This window comes from Dicentrarchus labrax, unplaced genomic scaffold (assembly GCF_905237075.1).
Source record: "Dicentrarchus labrax unplaced genomic scaffold, dlabrax2021, whole genome shotgun sequence".
Taxonomy (NCBI): domain Eukaryota; kingdom Metazoa; phylum Chordata; class Actinopteri; family Moronidae; genus Dicentrarchus; species Dicentrarchus labrax.
The window spans coordinates 14,724,925-14,743,329 of NW_026136711.1; the positions used below are offsets into that span (position 1 = coordinate 14,724,925).

Genomic DNA, 18,405 nt, shown 5'->3' on the forward strand with positions numbered 1-18,405 from the left:
ATTGTGTGTGTGTGTGTGAGTGTGTGAGTGTGTGAGTGTGTGAGTGAGTGCGTGCGTGCGTGCGTGCATGCATGCATTAAATTGTTTGGCTACTGAAACAAAGGGCTTTAGTGAGACAAAGCCCTGTTGTTATTTTAGTGCTGTGATGATGTAAGGAGGGTAATGCTATACTGAGGAGTTTGAGACAGGCACACAGTAGGATGCCACTCTCCCCTACACCACTTGTAAGACCTTGGAGGGGCAGAGGTGGCTAAAGTACACACATTGTTTACTCTTCTGCCCCCAAGCAGCCAAAGGAACCCCAAACCCCAAAAAATGAATGCAGCTTCAATATTGATGCTCTCATCTTTTATCCTCTATCTAATACAGAAATGATTGATTGTACTGTATGTTACATGGACCAGCTATGATGCTGTAATTGGGTTTTTATTGTCGGTAAGAGGCTGTTTCACTGCAATGAGAAAAGGAAGCATGTGAAGGTGCCATTTTCTGTTGGATCAGGCTGACTTTAGTGAGCGTGAAGTAGACTTAGTGCTGTTCCCTGTAACAAACACACATACAGTATAGCATACAGTTTATGGTTGAACAGGTAGAACATGTTAAAATTATACAGAATTATTAGTTTTGGTCAAGAACAGTCACTTTTTGAAGTTTTATCATTCAGTCTGACTGCAGGGTTAAAGGTTAGGTGTTTCATACCTGGTAGCAAGTCAGAATTAGATAACAGCAGGTTGTGAGGAGGCTGCTGCATCTGCTCATCGTCCACATCGTTGGCCTGGATCAGCAGGTCGCTAATGCACTCCTCAAGGATACCTGAAGAAGGTGACAACAGTTGTTAAAGCCTCTATGTGAGATTCTGAAGCATTTCTCGTAGGTTATTAATCACTGTTTATTGCTAATGTGGGAACAGATTGTAATGTAACTTTGTTAAAATGAGACCTTCCCCGATTTTCTCAGTTGCCTGTGAACTGATTTAAATGCGTTTCTATGTAGGGATGTGGATTGGATCTTGCTAATGTAGCAAGATACTGTCAGCTAGCGTCATGCAGACTCCTCGGGCTGTCATTGCGGGGGCGCCATATTGTATTCAGTACAGCTGGGTTGCAGCTGGCTAGCCTTAGTTTGCCTGCTCACTAACATTAGCACTAGCAAAATACTATCTGCATATGTTAGTTGGCTGATGTAAGCTTACAAACTTACTTCACCAGCTAACGTGATCCATGATACCAACTTATGCACTATGTCATACAGTCAATAATAAATGATGCAACAGTACACGGCAATCGATTGCTTTCTCCTAGCCAATAGCAATGCAAGGCAGGGGCATCCAACTAGCTGAGGGGGGCCAATCACACAGACGCATCGCTACAGGTAAACCCACTTCAAAAAACCCTTGGCAAAGCACAATGGGAAAAATGGCTGGTGCGCCTGGGTCCACAACCAGGCCATGCTTCATGGTGTTGGTTGATGGGTAGATTTGTAAACGGCAAGCTAGTTAGTAGCCTGGAGTCAGTGGTCAAAAATATATAGGAACATTGCAGACAGTGATGTTATTCTAAATATGATTGTAATTTATTTTAGGCTGATGCCCAGGATGATGCTTGCTCGCGCCTATGGACTATGTATGGGGCAACAGGACGCTGACTGCAGTTCACTTAACAGCCACTGGTGTCATTAATAACAATGGTTTTCTCAAAGTTACATATAGAACATTTAAAATGTGGGAAATGTATATTCAGAGGCAGGATTAAGAAGTTAAAAGTTCCACCTACTAATGCAGTGTACAATGTTGTCAAAAGTGACAGTGACAGATTTGTGCGTTATCTCATCGAAAAGGACATTGATGGCAGTCCGCAGCTGGTCCAGAGTTATCTGAATCACACTGCATTGCTGTTCCAGGGTGTCGGCCAGATGGCTATTCTTCTGCAACTCAGACTACAGCACAGAAAGACACAGGAAAATAATTATAGTGCAGCTGGACCTAGAAAGGGTCTTTCACCTTTTTTTTTTACATGTTTTGTGAGTTTTGTTGCAACTAGTTTCTCCAAAATGCTTGGAATGGAGGGTGAGGTGAGGGTGTTGTAATCTGCAGCTACACCACTAGATGCCATTAAATCCTACACACTGGTCCTTTAAGATCCAAAGTCATGTAATCTTTGTATAAAGTATAAAAACATATATTAAAAAAGGAATCTTGAACAAAGCTGTGACCTCATGAGACATTTCCAACAATGGGATATACAATATATTAATAGACGACAGTACTTAATCAAAGCCTTTTTGTCTTTTGACAATAGGGAAAATATCCATGTTAATAACAAACAAGGAGGAGGATTTGTAACATTATTCTCATTTACTAGCTATATAGTCATACATTAATTATTAGGGGACTGAGATACTTTCATATGTGACAGTATAGTGTCAGTATATAGTTGCATGCTCTCAGAATGGTCTGTAAGTGACCAATTAAATGTTAAAATGAACTCTGTAAGAATGAAAGGATATATTTTTGGATATGTGACTCAGATGCAGTGATATACAAACAGAAGATGTCTTTCTGCAAATGCTGTTGGTTCAGTTGTCTTCATATGAGGTGATTTTCAAGTTTCAGGTTTTTCATCTATGTCATGGTCAAAAATAATTTTATCTAGGAAACCAACAGCTGTTTTGATTTGTACCTGAAAACGCGTTGCTAGGAAACAGCTTGGATGCAAGTTTATTTCTCATTATTTCTTTCTTGTGAGCTACCTAGCATTATACAATAATTGTATGTAATTATAATTTACATAAATATACAGGTATTAGCAAAAAAGCAAACTGCACCAGAAAATACACCAGGGCAAAGTTATAATATTTGCACTATGCCTGAAACTGTGAAATAGTCTACATACTGCATTATGTGCATAGGTCTGACAGTGAGACTCACCTCTAGATCCTCAAGCTGGCTCTTAGTCTGCTCATTACGCCCTTCGTTCTCTTGCTCCAGGAGCAGGATATCACCCTTAAGGAGAAACACATGCATATTTACACAACTTACACTAGGTTAAACTATGTCTCTGAGCACGTTGGCAGGATAAGCACTTGCCTTCAACTTGTTTGTGCGGTTCTTCATTATGTTCCTTTTGTTGTGCAGCTCGTTGATGTACCCAATATGAGTGAAATTCTTCTGTTCTTTATCCATGAACACTTGACTTATCTGACGCAGGTCTCTTTCTCCGATGACTTCTACTAGCGTACTGTGTCCCTGCATGTACATCTCCAGCATATTCGCTGCATTCTGATGTTGCTGCTGTTTCTCTGCACCTACATAATAAAGGTCACAGAAGTCAGATTCTGTCTGAAAAACATTAAATTATTTAATTCCTTGTGGAATATTATACTTTTCTTCTTGTAGTCTTCATCGTCTTCCAAAGGAATAATTTCCTGGAGTTTCCTCTCCATGAATGAATGCAATTTGGCGTCATGGTCGATGACAATCTTCAGCTGCATCTGTCTCTTGATGAAGTGATTACTCTCCACCTCGATGCACTTCCTCACCTCCAGTGTTCGGCTCTCAGCCTCTGACCTGCAGCATAACAAACACACATCAAACAACATGGCTCAACCTTTCCAATACAGCACTTCACAAACGTGAATTTACCTCTGGCGGAAAGCGAGGGTGCACTTCGACCCCAGTTTCTCCATCATGCTTTGCTGTGAGGCTATCTGTCTGTTGAAATTAGTTTTGATTTTGCACCCCAAGTCTTTCTGCTGCAGCATGTGAGCAATGTCTTTGCGATAATCCATGTTGCCGCAGAGTATCTCATCAAACTTAATAGTGACCTATAGAAAACAAGGAAGGAATTCGAGTTGAGATTAAACTCTGGGACTATTCGTATTTCAACATTGAAATGTGTGTGAAAGTCAGGCTTAACCTTGTATGTCAAGTGGAAAATCTGGGCTAACATCATAGACTGTGATGAGGAGGGTTCGCCACCTTCAATATGGAAAAATAAGGGACATCTTGCCAGCGGTGGTTTTACAAGAAGTTGCTGGACTATTTTTTTATCTGGGTGCACTGACTTCCTGGGGCCTTCTGCAGCATATAACTCCCCATGCTTTCACTCTTAATGCTAAGCTAAGCTAACATCTCTAAGTTGTAGCTTCATATCTAACGGACAGACATGAGAGTGATATGAATCTTCTTATCTAATTTTTCAAATCAAAGAAAGAAATCAAATAAGTTTGTTTCCCAAAATGATAAATTCTTCCTTTAAAGTACTTACGAAGGGGACTTGAGTGAAGGTAACATCAAGGTGTGTAATAAGTCAGTATCAAGATTATGTATTTTATTGGCATTAGTACCTGGTTGAGCTTGTTTTCCAAGCTGCGGATGTGTTTCTTGTGGCGGCTGTGTTTCCCTTGTTGTTTGAAGATGCCACCTGGGACTGTTAACTTTTGCTGAATCCTGCTCTCCACCGCTGTTATCTGGAGCCACACAGAAAAGAAGACACAATGCACTCTGTTCCTGTGCACAAAGTGACACATTTTCCTTTTCTGTTAGCTGTAGCACATTGGATTTTAAACGACACACTATGAAGATGAAGTGCGGCCTTTCAGCTTTAAGAGTATTTGAAGGTGTTCAAATACCTGTCCTGAATAAACCGTAGCCCTTTGAATACAATGTCCCCTTCAATTTTTTAGCAATGCAGCCTGACAATGGGGCTATAACGCCTACTATATAATTCCTACACTGTTCAAGTGTCCAAATAGACTCAAATTACAGTAAAAAGACAACTCTTTAACTTCAATGTCATAATTATATATCTGACTATTATATATCTGACCATACTGTATTGGATCACCAAAAGTCTGTTACTCTTAATAAATACTATTACACAACATATTTAACGTTACACTGAACCTGCTATTACTGGTATCATTACTACTGTACATACTACTGTTACCATTACTGTGACTTCTAACGTTACTCACGTTACATAAGTTAAGTTACCGTTACATAAGTTACATAGCATATCATATATCATAACCTAACGTTACATCATATCTCAACAAAAACAGAGTTAAAAATAATCTCTTCAACAGGAATAATAAGTTAAAAGAATTGATTACAAGTCAAATACACACTTAAAAAACTCCTTTAATCTTTAGATCTTTAAGACACTTCAGTAGCAGTAGGAGTAACGTTAAGTTATAGCAACTTATGGTTTAAGTTAACATTACCTCCTGATCCAGAGAGACCAAATGATCCCTCTGCTGGCTGATGAGCTTCTTATATTGGTCATTTTCCTCCTGCAGGTTGTTGTATTGCTCCTTCAAAATGTCTGTTGCCATTTTGATCTAACGTACATACACAGCAAGATTTGCTGCAGCAATAGTGATTAGATGGTTATTCTCAACTCCACAGTAGCTTGTAGCTTGGCGCATAACCATATGAAGTTTTCTTTCTGAAGATAATGACCTACCTGCTGAGTAAAATGGAGGAAGTCTCTCTTAGAGGAGAAATATCTTTATGGATTAACCTTTTTTCTTCAAACTGTTGGCTGCAGCCTTTCTCTGTTTCAAACATAAACATTCTAAAAGAGTCTGTGTTTATTTACTGTTGAAGTGTCAGGATCATTTGAGTTTTCATCTAAAGGAACAGCATCACCAGTATTGAGTGGTAACTCTCACCAAATGTCCGAAAATCTGAAAGTTGGTATAAGTTTGTTGTACATGATTACCCCCTAGCGGCCATGAAGGAATATGAAAGATGAAATAAATCAAATGGACATCAAAAATGATCATCAAGGGCTGTAATACTCAAAGTATCTACAAAATGCCCTGATAAAAAAAATATTAATTCTACGGGCCTAATGAATCCTAATCTCAAGTAATTCCTCAAAAGGAAACCTATACATCATCATGCAGCAAGATAAAAATGATAGCTTCCACAGAAATCTTGTTGAAATCACATAAAATACATGAAAACCTGTGTAAAGCCACGATAAAGTCACTATCGTCTCTCTGCTGAGCACCACACACTGCAACTCCCTGTAGGAATATTACACAAATCTATAGTGTGCTGAGGTTGCAATTAATGGCCTCTCACACGGATTTATATTGAGATCTAATACAGTTCTTAAGTAGCATTTAGTCCATTGAGAAATAATGGATGACTTTTCTGTGAGAAGCATTGATTTGTGCTGAGTGTTCAGGGAGGCAAGCACAACTCCTCGGTCCCTTTCTATTTCAATGTACAGCCATTTTTAGGTTAGTGTTCTTGTATCCTTTGAAAAGACTATCTTCAGACACACTGAGTGTATACATGTTGCTCATGTTACTCATTACATGTACTATCCTCAGGATCAACTTCATAGCATTGAAAATGACTATTAGAAAACAAAAATGTGAACTTCATAAACCATCAGAGTATTAATGATATCAATGTTATCTGCCTCCTCTTTGGTCACCAGGCAACTGGCTGATTAAGAGCCTATTCTGCATTTTCATTATCTGAAATCAATCACAGTGGAAGAAGGGTCTCAAGAGGCTAGTGTCTTTATATTGTTCTAAAAAAAAAGTTTTTTTTAAAGTTGAACAATGCCTCAAAAGAGACTTGATTATTTTCTGGTGTAGCCATCCATTTACAAAGCATTAGGGCTGGGCAATACCGCACTTTTTAAATTCGATATGATACAGATACCGATACTGATCATTTCTTAAACAGGTATATGATTTTTCCAAATAATGGATATTTTTTTAAAGGAAAAGAAGAAAATAATTACATTTAAAGGCAAATCACATGACACATACTGGCCATTAATAACACATGTATTACAAAACCAAATAGGCCTACAATTAATGGTTTTTATTTATGTCATTTTATTAACTATATTTTACAGTTTTTAAAGGAATCAATGCTAACTGAGTAGCTTGTAAGTATTGATGTACTGCTGCTGCAGAATCAATCTGCCCATCCCTACGAAGCAACTTACATTTCTGCTCATTACTCCTGAACTGTGAGAGCAGAAGAAAATGTTTTTCCCCCCCTCGATTCAAGTTATTGGCCTAAACTATCCTGAATTTGTTTGCAGTTGCTCCTTCTATGGTAAATTTAGTCACATTTTTAAAAAATCGTGTTTGACATCATTAAATTTTTGGCAGCACAAAAATTTGGAGATACAAGCAAATTTAGAAGACAGGTGCAAATAGCCTGACATTGCCACACTAATTTGAAAATGTGAATCTGCCAGAGCAATTGAGACAAGCAATTACAACTCCAGGTAATCTTACAAAATTCTGCTGATAGCATTTCACCCATAGGTGGCACTATGGAAACAACACAGATCTTATAAGTCTAGCTCACTTGGAATTTTGTACAATCTCTTGCTACCTCCGTCACAGCACATTGCTTATCTTCCATGCTGGTAGTCCTGTCTGTGTCTCTGAACTGGGGCACTGCTGACAACCATCACCTTTAGGTGATACACTGACTATAGAAAAGTATCTGTACAACGTTGTTTCTCAATTTGAACTAACCCTTTTAACAAATTAATTCTACATTATCCCATTTTGAATAGCCTAAATATTTTCGCTAAAGCCTACCATCAAAAGTGTTTTTGATGGTGGGAACACATTCACCCGGAGAACACTTTGAATCACTGAAAGCCAACATGTTCTTAAGTCGGGTTGTATGAGGTATTATCTGTTGTCAGTGTATTGCTTAAAGTAGATGGCAGTCATCCGTCCATTCAGGTTGGAGAAGTAGGCTGAAGCACTGATTAAAGCTAAGCAATTCTAGTAACTATTCCTCACATGCACTACATAGCTTTGCCATGGAAACTATAGTTCTGTCTGCTTCTCCAAACTGTGCTGCATTGCCTTCTTGACTGCATATACACTGACTGTGTTTAATTATCTCTTACAAACCCCGCTGTGAGTCAAAATCCTAATTAACCTTTTAATTTTATGTAAAATTAACTCATTTCGTTATCTAATTTAAAAAATAACATAATTATTTTTCATGGTCAACTCGGGATCAACCGGAAGCACCAAAAGACTAAACAACTTTAAACGGGCTAGTTCAGATTTTTAAGTGGGGTTGTATGAGGTACAGTCAGTGTTACCTACAGTAGATGGTGGTCAGTACAACCCCAGTTTGGAGAAGCACACAGGAGTACTAACACCGAAGCTAAGCAATATAGTGCTGTGGACAGTGGCAGCAGAAGGTTTTAACCACCTAAAAAATAAACAATATCAGTTTAGGTATGCTATATTAGTAGTATTTTCACCACTTTACCTTGCTGTCAGACAGCCCTTTCCAACTGGAGACTGAAGCATTTATGTCACTCTCTCCAAAGCCACCAGACTCTTGAAGAGAGAGCATAGAGCGACATAAACGCAATAAGTTTCCCATAGGAAAGGGCTGTCTGACAGTAAGGTAAAGTGGTGAAAATACTGAAAATTATAATATAGCGTATACCTCAGCTGAATTTTTTTTAGGTGGCTAGAACATATTTTTTCTGCTGCCCCCGTTCACAGCATATTGCTTAGCTTCCATGCTGGTAGTCCTGTCTGCGTCTCTGAACTGGGGGACTGCTGACCGCCATCTACTGTAGGTGATACGCTGACTATAGAAAAGTACCTCGTACAACATCGCTTCCTCAATTTGAACTAACCCTTTTAACAAATTAATTATACATTATCCCATTTTGAATAGCCTAAATATTTACACTAAAGCCTACCATCAAAAGTGTTTTTGATGGTGGGGTAACCGGAGCACCAAGAGAAAACAACTTTAAAGGGTTAGTTCAGATTTTTTAAATGGGGTTGTATGAGGTACTTTGACTATGTATAAGTAGGTCTAGTCTGCCTCACTTTCCCCATTTAAAAAAAACAACTAATCCTTAATCCATAAACTACCTAATTATGCCCAACACCAAAACCAACTCCTCCTACATCCTAAGCCATCGTGCCCCCCCTAACTCTCTGGGTGAACCTCCTCCATAACGTTGGCCTCCTCTGGGTCTCCACTCTGCCTTGCTCTACTTCAGGCTCCACACACTCTATTGTTTCCCTGCTCGAGTAAGACCTCCTCCATCCTGGAATGAAGACCCTGACAAACCTGTGCAAGAGTGAAAGATTGTTGGGTTCACTCACCAAGTCCGGTTCCACACTGACGGGAGGGAGGGACTGCCCCATCAGGACCTGCTCCTGAAGAAGCCTTACCTGTTCCCGAAGGGCATCCCTCTCCTCTTTAAGCTGCAGCACAAGCAGCTCGTCGAAGCTTTGAATCACTTGAGCTTCCTCCAGCTCCGATGTCAGTGATGATATGAGAGCCGTGGCCCTCGCTTCATTTAAGTTAGTCTGGTGCTTTTGCCTTTGGAGCAATGTATGAAGCTCCTGGACTTCTTCTAGAATAACATTATTGTCTTGCATGGCCTTTCTCTCTCTCTCCTCAACCTGGCACTTCTGTTCTGAGAGGACAGCAATTTCCTGCTGCAGTTCAAAGTTCACTGCCTGACAGGCCTTATTGTCTTGCAGCAGGGATTTGTTTGAGTCCTCCATGTCTTGCCAATCAGTCGAGGTCTGTGTCGCTTTGACACGTTTCTTCTGCCCCACACAGTAATCCATTAAGTCCAGGAGAACCTTGATGTTTTCATTCAGTGTCGCAATTTTTGAAAGGAGGATGTCGTTTTTCTTGACGACGACCTCGCGGGCCTGATGAAAAGATACAGTGTCTACAGGGTAGCCTGGTTGGCTCAGGAAATCCTCAGCCTCATCATCAGTCAGCTCTACTTGAGGGATATTGCCGGGGTCACTCCCGTCCATTAGGTCGATTATAATTTTCGGCAATTCGGTGCTAGAGACCTTTAGTTTTCTGTACTGTTTGCGGAGTTTCCTGTGGTCACTGAGCAGTTTCTCGTACTCTCTGTAAAGGGGTTCCATATTGACTGTGCGATCGCCCCGTGTTTCCATTGTGTAATCTAAGCGTTGGTTTTGTAACAAATGTTGGTTATCTTTAGTGCTTCCCTTTACCAAAACTTTAAATGAAGAATGAATTCAGAAAACTGGATATGCGTTAGGTAACGTGCGCCTATAGTACTTTCAAGTGACTACAATACCGGCTTTGATTTAAAAAAAAAGTTGTGGCTTTGATGTTTTCCTGTGTTCTAGAACTTCCTTGTTATTGGTTCCATCGATTTTGCATTCCGTTGTCATGGCCAAAGCCGTGTCGCTTCACCATGGCAACAGCTCCAAATAAAGAGCCTTGTGGAAATAAAACCCATCACATTTCACAGCAGCAAATGAGAAAGGGTGGAAATGTCGGCCAGTCCTACGAAATAGGCCTGCTAATAGTGCTACACCGACATTGGCATTAACCACGCGAGTACCACACTGCAACTAGATATTGGACTTCCTCACAAACAGACCACAGTTCGGACATATATATATATATATATATATATATATATATATATATATATATATTTTATATATATATTATATATATATATATATATATATATATATATATATAGACACCGCATTGACCGCTTCGGCCCATTGCTCGGATACGTCAACGTCGCCGCCATATTGGCCGGGCAAAAAATACAAGTAAACTGGTTGAACCGCGGTTTTTCTGGTTAAAAAGCCGATTTCATGGAGTGATTTTTATACTCTGAGCTTTATGATAAACGTGAAGTAGATTTTTTTTTTTACATAGAATCTCAGTAGTTAGTCTAATAGGTTATAATAGCAGCGAGACGCTCAGGAAAGGAGTCTATGTAGGTTTACATGAACTGAATTACTTACGTGTTGGAAAATAATGAATTGTCGTAATATTTATAGTAATCATAGTGTTATCTAAAGGCGGTAGCCATGTTTTGCTGTCATTTATGGTCGCGCCTGCTGTTATATAGCCTACAGGGAGCAGACAGACAGACTGACAGACAAATGATTTTTTTTTATATGTATGACTTAATTTTTAGTAACAGTAGCTTAAAGGGAACTATATCTTAATTTCATTCTACAACCTTTCATCATAAATGACAATAAAATAACCTTGAACCCTTGAATTAAGTCACTGAAATGTCAAACCCATTAATGCAATCTTCAAAAATCATATGCTGATTTTCGGGTTTAGGCACTTTTATTTAAAGGAAGAATAACTAGTAGGCTACATGAAAATTCAAAAGAATAACAAGATAAGATTTATTGATCCCAAGGGCCCAGTATTTCAAAACCTATCCAGCTATGATTAAATCTCATATTTGTGTATTTCAGAACAGGTGATGTTATCCAGAATATAGATCAAATGTTGTTTTAGGGTATTTCAAAACTTTAAGGTGGAGATTAGGATAGTTTTTATGCTAAAAATCAGGATAATCCTGATCCCACAGGAAGGGTGGATCCATCAAGGATGCAAGGTGGGTCTAGAGACCTAGGTTACTATAGTTAACTAAAACTAAAACTAGGTGTGAAGACAAATTGTGAAAAATATGTATATAAATAAGAATGTTCACATCTAATCTACTTTATATGATGGAGCTGCAGCCAACTATAGTTTTTCCCATTTGCTCAAACACGTTTGTCCATTCATTTTCAAAACAGTCTGCATAGAGAGGCCTAAACTGAAAGTCGCTAGCCAAAATGACATAAAATTACATTTGTCAAACTCCTCTAACACTCACAAAACATTAAAAACATACAACAAAAGGGAACATTTTCATCAAACAACCTGACTTATGGACAAATTAATATATTCTTTATCATTATAGAATGGACAAAATATGAATATGAACTTTAACAGTACATAGTTACAGTATGCACCAAAAAAAAGGCAAGCAAGCGTATCACAGCATGAGTAGTATTATTTTTTCCAAAGATGATTTAACTAAAGATAATAAACCCTGCTGCACGTTTTACACTTCTTTGAGATTCCCTGTTGAATGTTTTCTTTATTAATTTCATTCTTGTGTGCAGGTCTGACTGGTCTTACCCATGAACTGATCGTTGACATGTATGACCTACAGAGAGCAACTGGACTTTACAAATTCTGGCTTTCACTATGGCATTTTGTACTGCGATCTTTCTTCACCAAAGAACCAATAAAGAATTTCACCCAAACTCAGAAATATAAAAAAACTAAAGTTTCTCTGGATTTTTCTATGGCCTCTTTCTTGCAAATAACAACACAGAGGTGGCATTTGTACATGGATAAGGACATAGAGTCTCACACATGTGCATTAGAGATCCATAATCATGCAAGTCATTTCTATCAGCTGTAAATAGATGTTTTCTTTTTGTTGTTGTTTTGACACAGATCCAATGGAGTTTGGGGTCTTTCTACTAGGTTTCATTAAGCGTCTTAACAATCGAGAAACACTCCAAATTAAAAATATATGGTGGGTCTCGTCAGCACCACTCTCTGTCGCTAGAGGTCGCTGGTCCCTGCGTGTAGGGGCTGGTGGGCAGGCAGGGGGCTGGATTGTGGACTGCTGGAGACTCCAGGGGGGCAGCAGGGTATGTGTGTGTGCCTGTGAGTGTGTTTGAGGCTCGTCGAGCAGCAGGGGCAACTTGAAAACTTCACTGCGTTCAGCGAAGGAGGTCTGGGATCCGAGATTTGGCGATTGGGAGCCGAATCTGCTGCTTCCAGTCCAGCTGTGATCGACAGAGGAGGACCGGTCCGGTTCTCAGCATTGGAACGATTTCCGGCCAACATGGATGATTTAGGTAAGTTCGCTCGCCCTGAACGCAACATTTACACAGCGGGCGCGAGTGTGTGCGTGTGTGTGTGTGTGTGTGTGTGTGTGTGTGTGTGTGTGTGTGTGTGTGTGTGTGCGCGAGCGTGTGCGAGCGTATGCGCGTGCTGTTAGCGCAAACACATAATGCTGCCATTAGATGTGTATTCAACCCAGCGAAGCTTTGTGGACCACAGTTGGGTCAGCAATATGTCCAGGTAGGTTAAGTTATACGGGTTCAGCTGAGCTCAGCGCGAGGTTACATGCCCAGAAAGGCCCCGCGTGCTGACACAGGGAGCACAGGCACCAGATTCGTTGCGATGATTAGCCTAATTAACACATGTATTGTGTGTGTGTGTTGTGTGTGTATATATATATATAATATTTGAGAGGACATATCGCTCTGGACGGTACATTGGCGGTGTTTGTGGCCGAGTTACACCTCACACTTCCTCCACATCGCTTAACTAGAAGTGATACGCTACTGCAGGGTTTCCTGTAACTTTTTTTTATGCTCATAACTAGCAGAAATATATAAATTACACCACCAATCACCAAGGTTCTTTGACAATTGATGAGCTACTGATCTTTTGAGCCCCTCCTGGTGATTGTCAGGATTACATAACTGCCTGTACTGCAGGTGGGTTGGTAACAGCTGGTTTCTCTGATTAAAAAAAAAACTATCATTGAGAGAGTGGTTGTGTTCCTTAAATGATCAGAACCTCTTGAGCCCATTTAAAGTCCTTGATACTAATTTTCAGCTTGAATTCAACCCTGGTTTCAGCTGACTGCCACACCAGTGCAGTATCTGCTCACAGACACAGTAGTGGATGAATGCAGGAGAGCTGTGCCGTCCTTCTGCCTGTAAAGATGAGCTTAACTCAGGGAATTATTGCACACTTGGTGACAACAGAAAATGTAATGCCTGAGGACAGGTTTTTGGTGACAGGGAGGGGTTTAGGGAGCTCGGCACAGTGTTCTCGCTGTACACAAGATCCCCGTTCTTCAGATTCCCACTGTAACAGTTCCTTTGTGATTATTTTAGTAATGAAAAATTCTTGTGTGCTGTGAGCCCAACACTTTTTTTTTTTCTTCTTGTTTTAGCGTGGCAATGCATGTAGTGGATATAATACACCTTGTGGGATCCTCCACAGGTTTAATGGAATAGTGTGGAATAATTTATATAAGCAACCATGCGCACACACCCTTCAGTGATGTAAAAGTGTGCAACGTAATTAAAACCAGAAGGAAACTTCTGAAGTAATTCAGCTTGCACGTTGCTATCAGGATTTTGTATTCATTTACAACCACTGACTTTAGTGTTTATGAGGCTTTGAGTTTTACCCTGGCAACTGTAAGGTTAAGTTTAGCAGGACACCCGTGTAATGCATCGAAGGAGTCGGGTTCATTGGGTGCTAAAAAGATACCCAAATGCATTCATAAAGTCAAAGTTGATAAATGTCTAGCATCAGCCATCCAAAAAAGTATTACCGCCCACTGTTAGCTGCAGGTGGACTTGCTATCAGATAGGCGATACGGCTCTGTTGTACAGTATGTTAACATCTCATTCCAGACAGGACAAGACTGTCTGTGTTTTCGTAAGGAAAAAAGCCATTCGTGTGCAGTGTTTTCTTAGTCGTTGCCATCCTGTTGGCTCCTCAGCAGAACACCTGGATATATATAATTTGGGCCAAAACCCAGTTCTCTGTTTGACAACTTGGTGGTGAAAGTGAGACTGTACCAAGAATATTGGTCACTCTATAGCCAGTCAATATTTATGGATAGCTTCTCGGCTTACATGGGTGAAGGGCTTTCCTTAAAGTGGATTCTTAAAAAAGAGTGTTACACAACCCAGTGTAATTACCATGTCACAGGGTTGTAAATTCTGTCATCGTTTTAGCAGAGACGTGTAAAAATGTGGCACACGAACTTAGGGAAAATGTAGGGTAGAGATACTCCCCTGTTCAAGGTTGGGTGCTCTGTTCTGTCTCATCCCAACAGCTAATGGATGGTGTTGGGATGGGAGTCACGGATGGAAAATGTTTCTCTGTCTCTTTTGAAAGTGTTTAACTTTTTAAAATGGTTTAGGCTAATGCAATTGCGGATCTAAAGAAGCAGCTCCCAAAGAGCTGAAGTGAGGCAATGCAGGGAGTTATCCCCCTCAAGCCTCAGAGAGGACAACAGAGCTACATGTATTTTTAGCGAAGGAGTCCTTCTTCTCAAGTGCTGAGCCAGCAGCGCCTAGAAACCTTCCACCAACCAAAGCGACATCTCTCTTTTCCTCTTACCCTCACTTTTATCGTTCATTTGTAACAGTCCCCATTCCTGTATTGCCCCAATCACATGTGACAGGAAAGCAGCTACTCTGGTTGGCAGGTTCGCTTTTGCCCCTAAACCCATCTTTTGCTGTGATCCACACGTGTGCACACACTCAATTTGCTAAATCCTCATGCTTCCTTCAGTGCCAGCCGTGGGAGCAGACTAGCGCTGCTCACAGGCAGGGTGTTGGGGTGGATCAGGCCCACATGCAGGGATTGGGCCTCAGCCAAAATGTATCCTCCTTAAACACTGCACTGCCCCACCCTCTCTCTCCCCACTCCCCACCATTCCTGTGGTCAACCACATAGGAAGCTGCAGGCTGCAATCTATTGTCAGTTTAAAGCTGGCGGACTTTGCAGGAGGGCAGATTAGCCTTTAGAAAGATGTGGATCAAAGCAGAGTGTGATGCTTGATTGATGCCAATCATCAGGTTTTTAACTCCAGTCAGTAATGAAAGTCAGATTCAAAAGCATTATTTTGTAATGCTAGACATTGATTTATATAATTTGCGTCTCCTTTTATTTATACAGTCTTTGCAGTTAAGATGCTCTTGCATGTTTTGAGGCAAACTTTCATTGACCTCCCCTCCTCAGCTATCAGCGCTGCCAAGCGTTGCTCCTTGCTTCACTGCTCTGGGCCTGCACCAACAAGACATGAATGTCAAATAGCCTCCAAAGTTAACTTCCTTTTACAGAATTTGAGCTGCAGTACGTTCCAATATTTTCTTTTCATGTCAGTAAATACATCAACTGTTCACTGATATGTTTTACTGTCGTTTTAGTGGCATCATTTGAAGTGAAGTGATTCCCCAGAGCCCTGTCAGCACAGCAGCTACAGTGTTGGAAATGTCAGTCATGGTGTGGGCGTGGGCAAAGTCGTTCTTTACTAACTTCAAATGAGATCTGATGTAGCCTGGAAACTCAAAGTCTAAATTTAGGTTGGTTCATTGTTTATACACCAAAAGAAGAAAAAGGTAGTTTTTCACTCTATCAGGGACACAGTTTATATAATGATTTCAACAGTAGTCAAGCAGACGCTGTGAAAGGCGACTCGCTCCCTCTGTAGATAAAAACGGCTCCGTATAAGGTAACAAAAACAACGATTCTTATTTTCAGGTGATTATACACTACCACCTATGAATATTGTATTCCATTTCTGCCAGTAGATCCTCCTAAATGTTACACACTGGACCTTTTAAAACGACAAATCACCATTGATGGAAGCGAATATGCCTGACGTAGAAGTTACTGCTCTTAACTATCAACACATAACCCTCCATAGAACTGTGACATCCTCTTTTTACACTTTGATTTCTGTACTGAGAAATAAGATATAATGTGGTCATCAGTGATCTTTAGAGGTGCTACGAGGGGTGTTACAGAGTTAAGCTAGCTGTTTCCCCTCGTTTCCGGCCTTTATTCTAAGCTGAGTGGTATTAATCTTCTCGTCCAGAAAGTGAATAAGCGTTTTTTCCAAAATGTTAAACTGTTCCTTTAAAAGTACTCTTGACTAGGACTTGGTGGACACATATTCTTAACAAAAAGCCTTTACAAGTGACAAGAGTTACAAACATAGGGTGTAGATTTTTAGGCATTTAACAGGCAGGGAGATTCTAACAAAAGATGCTACTAAGTGTGATTATAAAGTATAGGATCCAGCGGTTTTGGGGCTTGACCCACATTGGGGACTAAAAGTCAGGATATCTCTGCCTCTGCTGCTTCAACTATGACCATTCCTTTTTTTAATCTGTCTCTTACACTCTCCAAACTTTATGGAAATATAACACTAAATCACTTTTAAGTCAGTCTGGATTTGGAAGTTCCCATTCACAAAAATCCCCCTTCAGTTAACTTCCTCTTTATTTGAAAAAAAAAACCTGTCAAGTTGTTGTTGAAAATCCCAACTTCAGTAACCCTTCGGGGGCTTAATGCGACACGGGGGCAAGCCTACACGAGATGATAAGTCTCTTGTGTGTGTCACATGCATATAAATCACACACAGAATCAATGTAGTATCTGAAGGCTTGAGAGAATCCCCTGTATCTCCTCCAGCGTCTGTCCATCTGTTTGACTTTAAAAGGAAAATGCTGCAGGGCTTTGAAACATATGGTGTACACACACACACACACACACACACACACAACACACACACACAGACTCACAAAACACTCTTGATCACAGACTGCTGGTGTGGACAGACAGCTCTGAAGGAGAAGCTGACTAAGCAGCGACAGCTCTACACTCAGCCAATCGTCATGTCATCTCTCATGGGCCCAGCGCCCCATAACAACAGCCCACGGGGTCGATATCCGAACAGCTTCTGTGGGTTTTTGGAACCAGGGTTTATGTGGACATAGGCCTTCAAGCCAAAAAACACATCTCACGACTCATAGGGGGTTCAGGCAAAATCTGGCTGCTGTTTGGATCTGTGTAGTTTAAATACAGCGTAGAGTATAGTTGCTACGTGTGCCAGTCATGTTCCTCTGTCATGCTTTTTGTCAGCTGAGCTCAATGAGCCCTTTTTATTGGGCTTCTCATCCAGCTAGATGCATGCTTCATGACAGGAAGTGCCCTTAGTGACCTCTATGTTGTAGTGGCGGTCAGGAGGCAACAGAATAGCCCGCTGTAGGTCACAGACATCATGTTAGTCATACTAACTTGTGGACAATGCCTCATCCTGTCCTATTTTTGGTGACTTCCTTAATGTGAGCAGAAGGCACTGGTTTCCTTTTGGACGTATTAAATCCTGAAATTTCTTTCTTGCTGTTCTTGCTGTTTTTTATTTTGTTACCAGGCAACCAGAACAGCTCATTAGCTTGATGTAGCATGTTGTCAATGAAGAAATGGAGCAAAATGAGGAGAGAATAAGGCGCAGTTGGAACAGATTTTTGTATCGTGTATTAGGTGTATACTATATGCATATATGCAGAAAGCTGTTATCAGCCTGTGCGCTGATGAATCGAGTTCCCTGCTGACTTTGTGAGATTCTCATCCCGGCACTCTGACAGTGACTGACAGCTTGGTTGATGTGATGCTGCTGATCCTCTGAAGCAAAGCTGTAATAGGAAAACAGCTGGTATAACAGTTTTGCATAGAAGATAAATATGCCAGAGTAAATGCAAATATGATTAGTTGCACCAACAGGAATCAACCACAGTGATTGAAACCGAAACTGCTGTTAATGGTTCTTTGCTCAGTTCAATTCAGTTATTTGCCATCTGAAATGGAGCTCTTATGTTGTCAGATGGCCTTTCAAATACACCTGCATGGTTTTTCAGAGCCTCCTCTAATTGGCTTCTAAATGTCATTTTTCTAAGAGGTTGTATGGTTGGCATGGCTGCAGGCTTAGATAACACATCACT

General features: G+C 40.5%; 2 protein-coding genes across 3 annotated transcripts in view; one reads left to right on the forward strand and one right to left on the reverse strand.

The window, feature by feature from the left end:
- Positions 1-333: 333 nt before the first annotated feature.
- Positions 334-7,353, reverse strand: LOC127371772 (coiled-coil domain-containing protein 63-like). The gene is made up of 9 exons (XM_051414818.1): positions 5,224-7,353; positions 4,345-4,467; positions 3,641-3,822; positions 3,381-3,565; positions 3,086-3,303; positions 2,927-3,001; positions 1,773-1,935; positions 700-813; positions 334-541 (listed from the first exon to the last, which is right to left on the reverse strand). Exons 1-9 carry the CDS (start codon positions 5,332-5,334, stop codon positions 498-500), a joined length of 1,215 nt encoding a protein of 404 aa, XP_051270778.1. The 5' UTR covers positions 5,335-7,353; the 3' UTR covers positions 334-497.
- A 5,088-nt stretch (positions 7,354-12,441) lies between these two features.
- The window catches only part of LOC127372626 (paxillin), a 28,024-nt gene continuing 22,060 nt past the window's right edge, over positions 12,442-18,405 (forward strand). Inside the window, exon 1 of one of the 2 annotated variants that reach the window (XM_051416558.1) lies at positions 12,442-12,717. In XM_051416558.1, coding sequence (XP_051272518.1) covers positions 12,705-12,717 — 13 coding nt within the window. In that variant the 5' untranslated portion in view covers positions 12,442-12,704. The remainder of the gene's footprint in view (positions 12,718-18,405) is intronic. The other variant, XM_051416559.1, reaches the window with a different exon arrangement.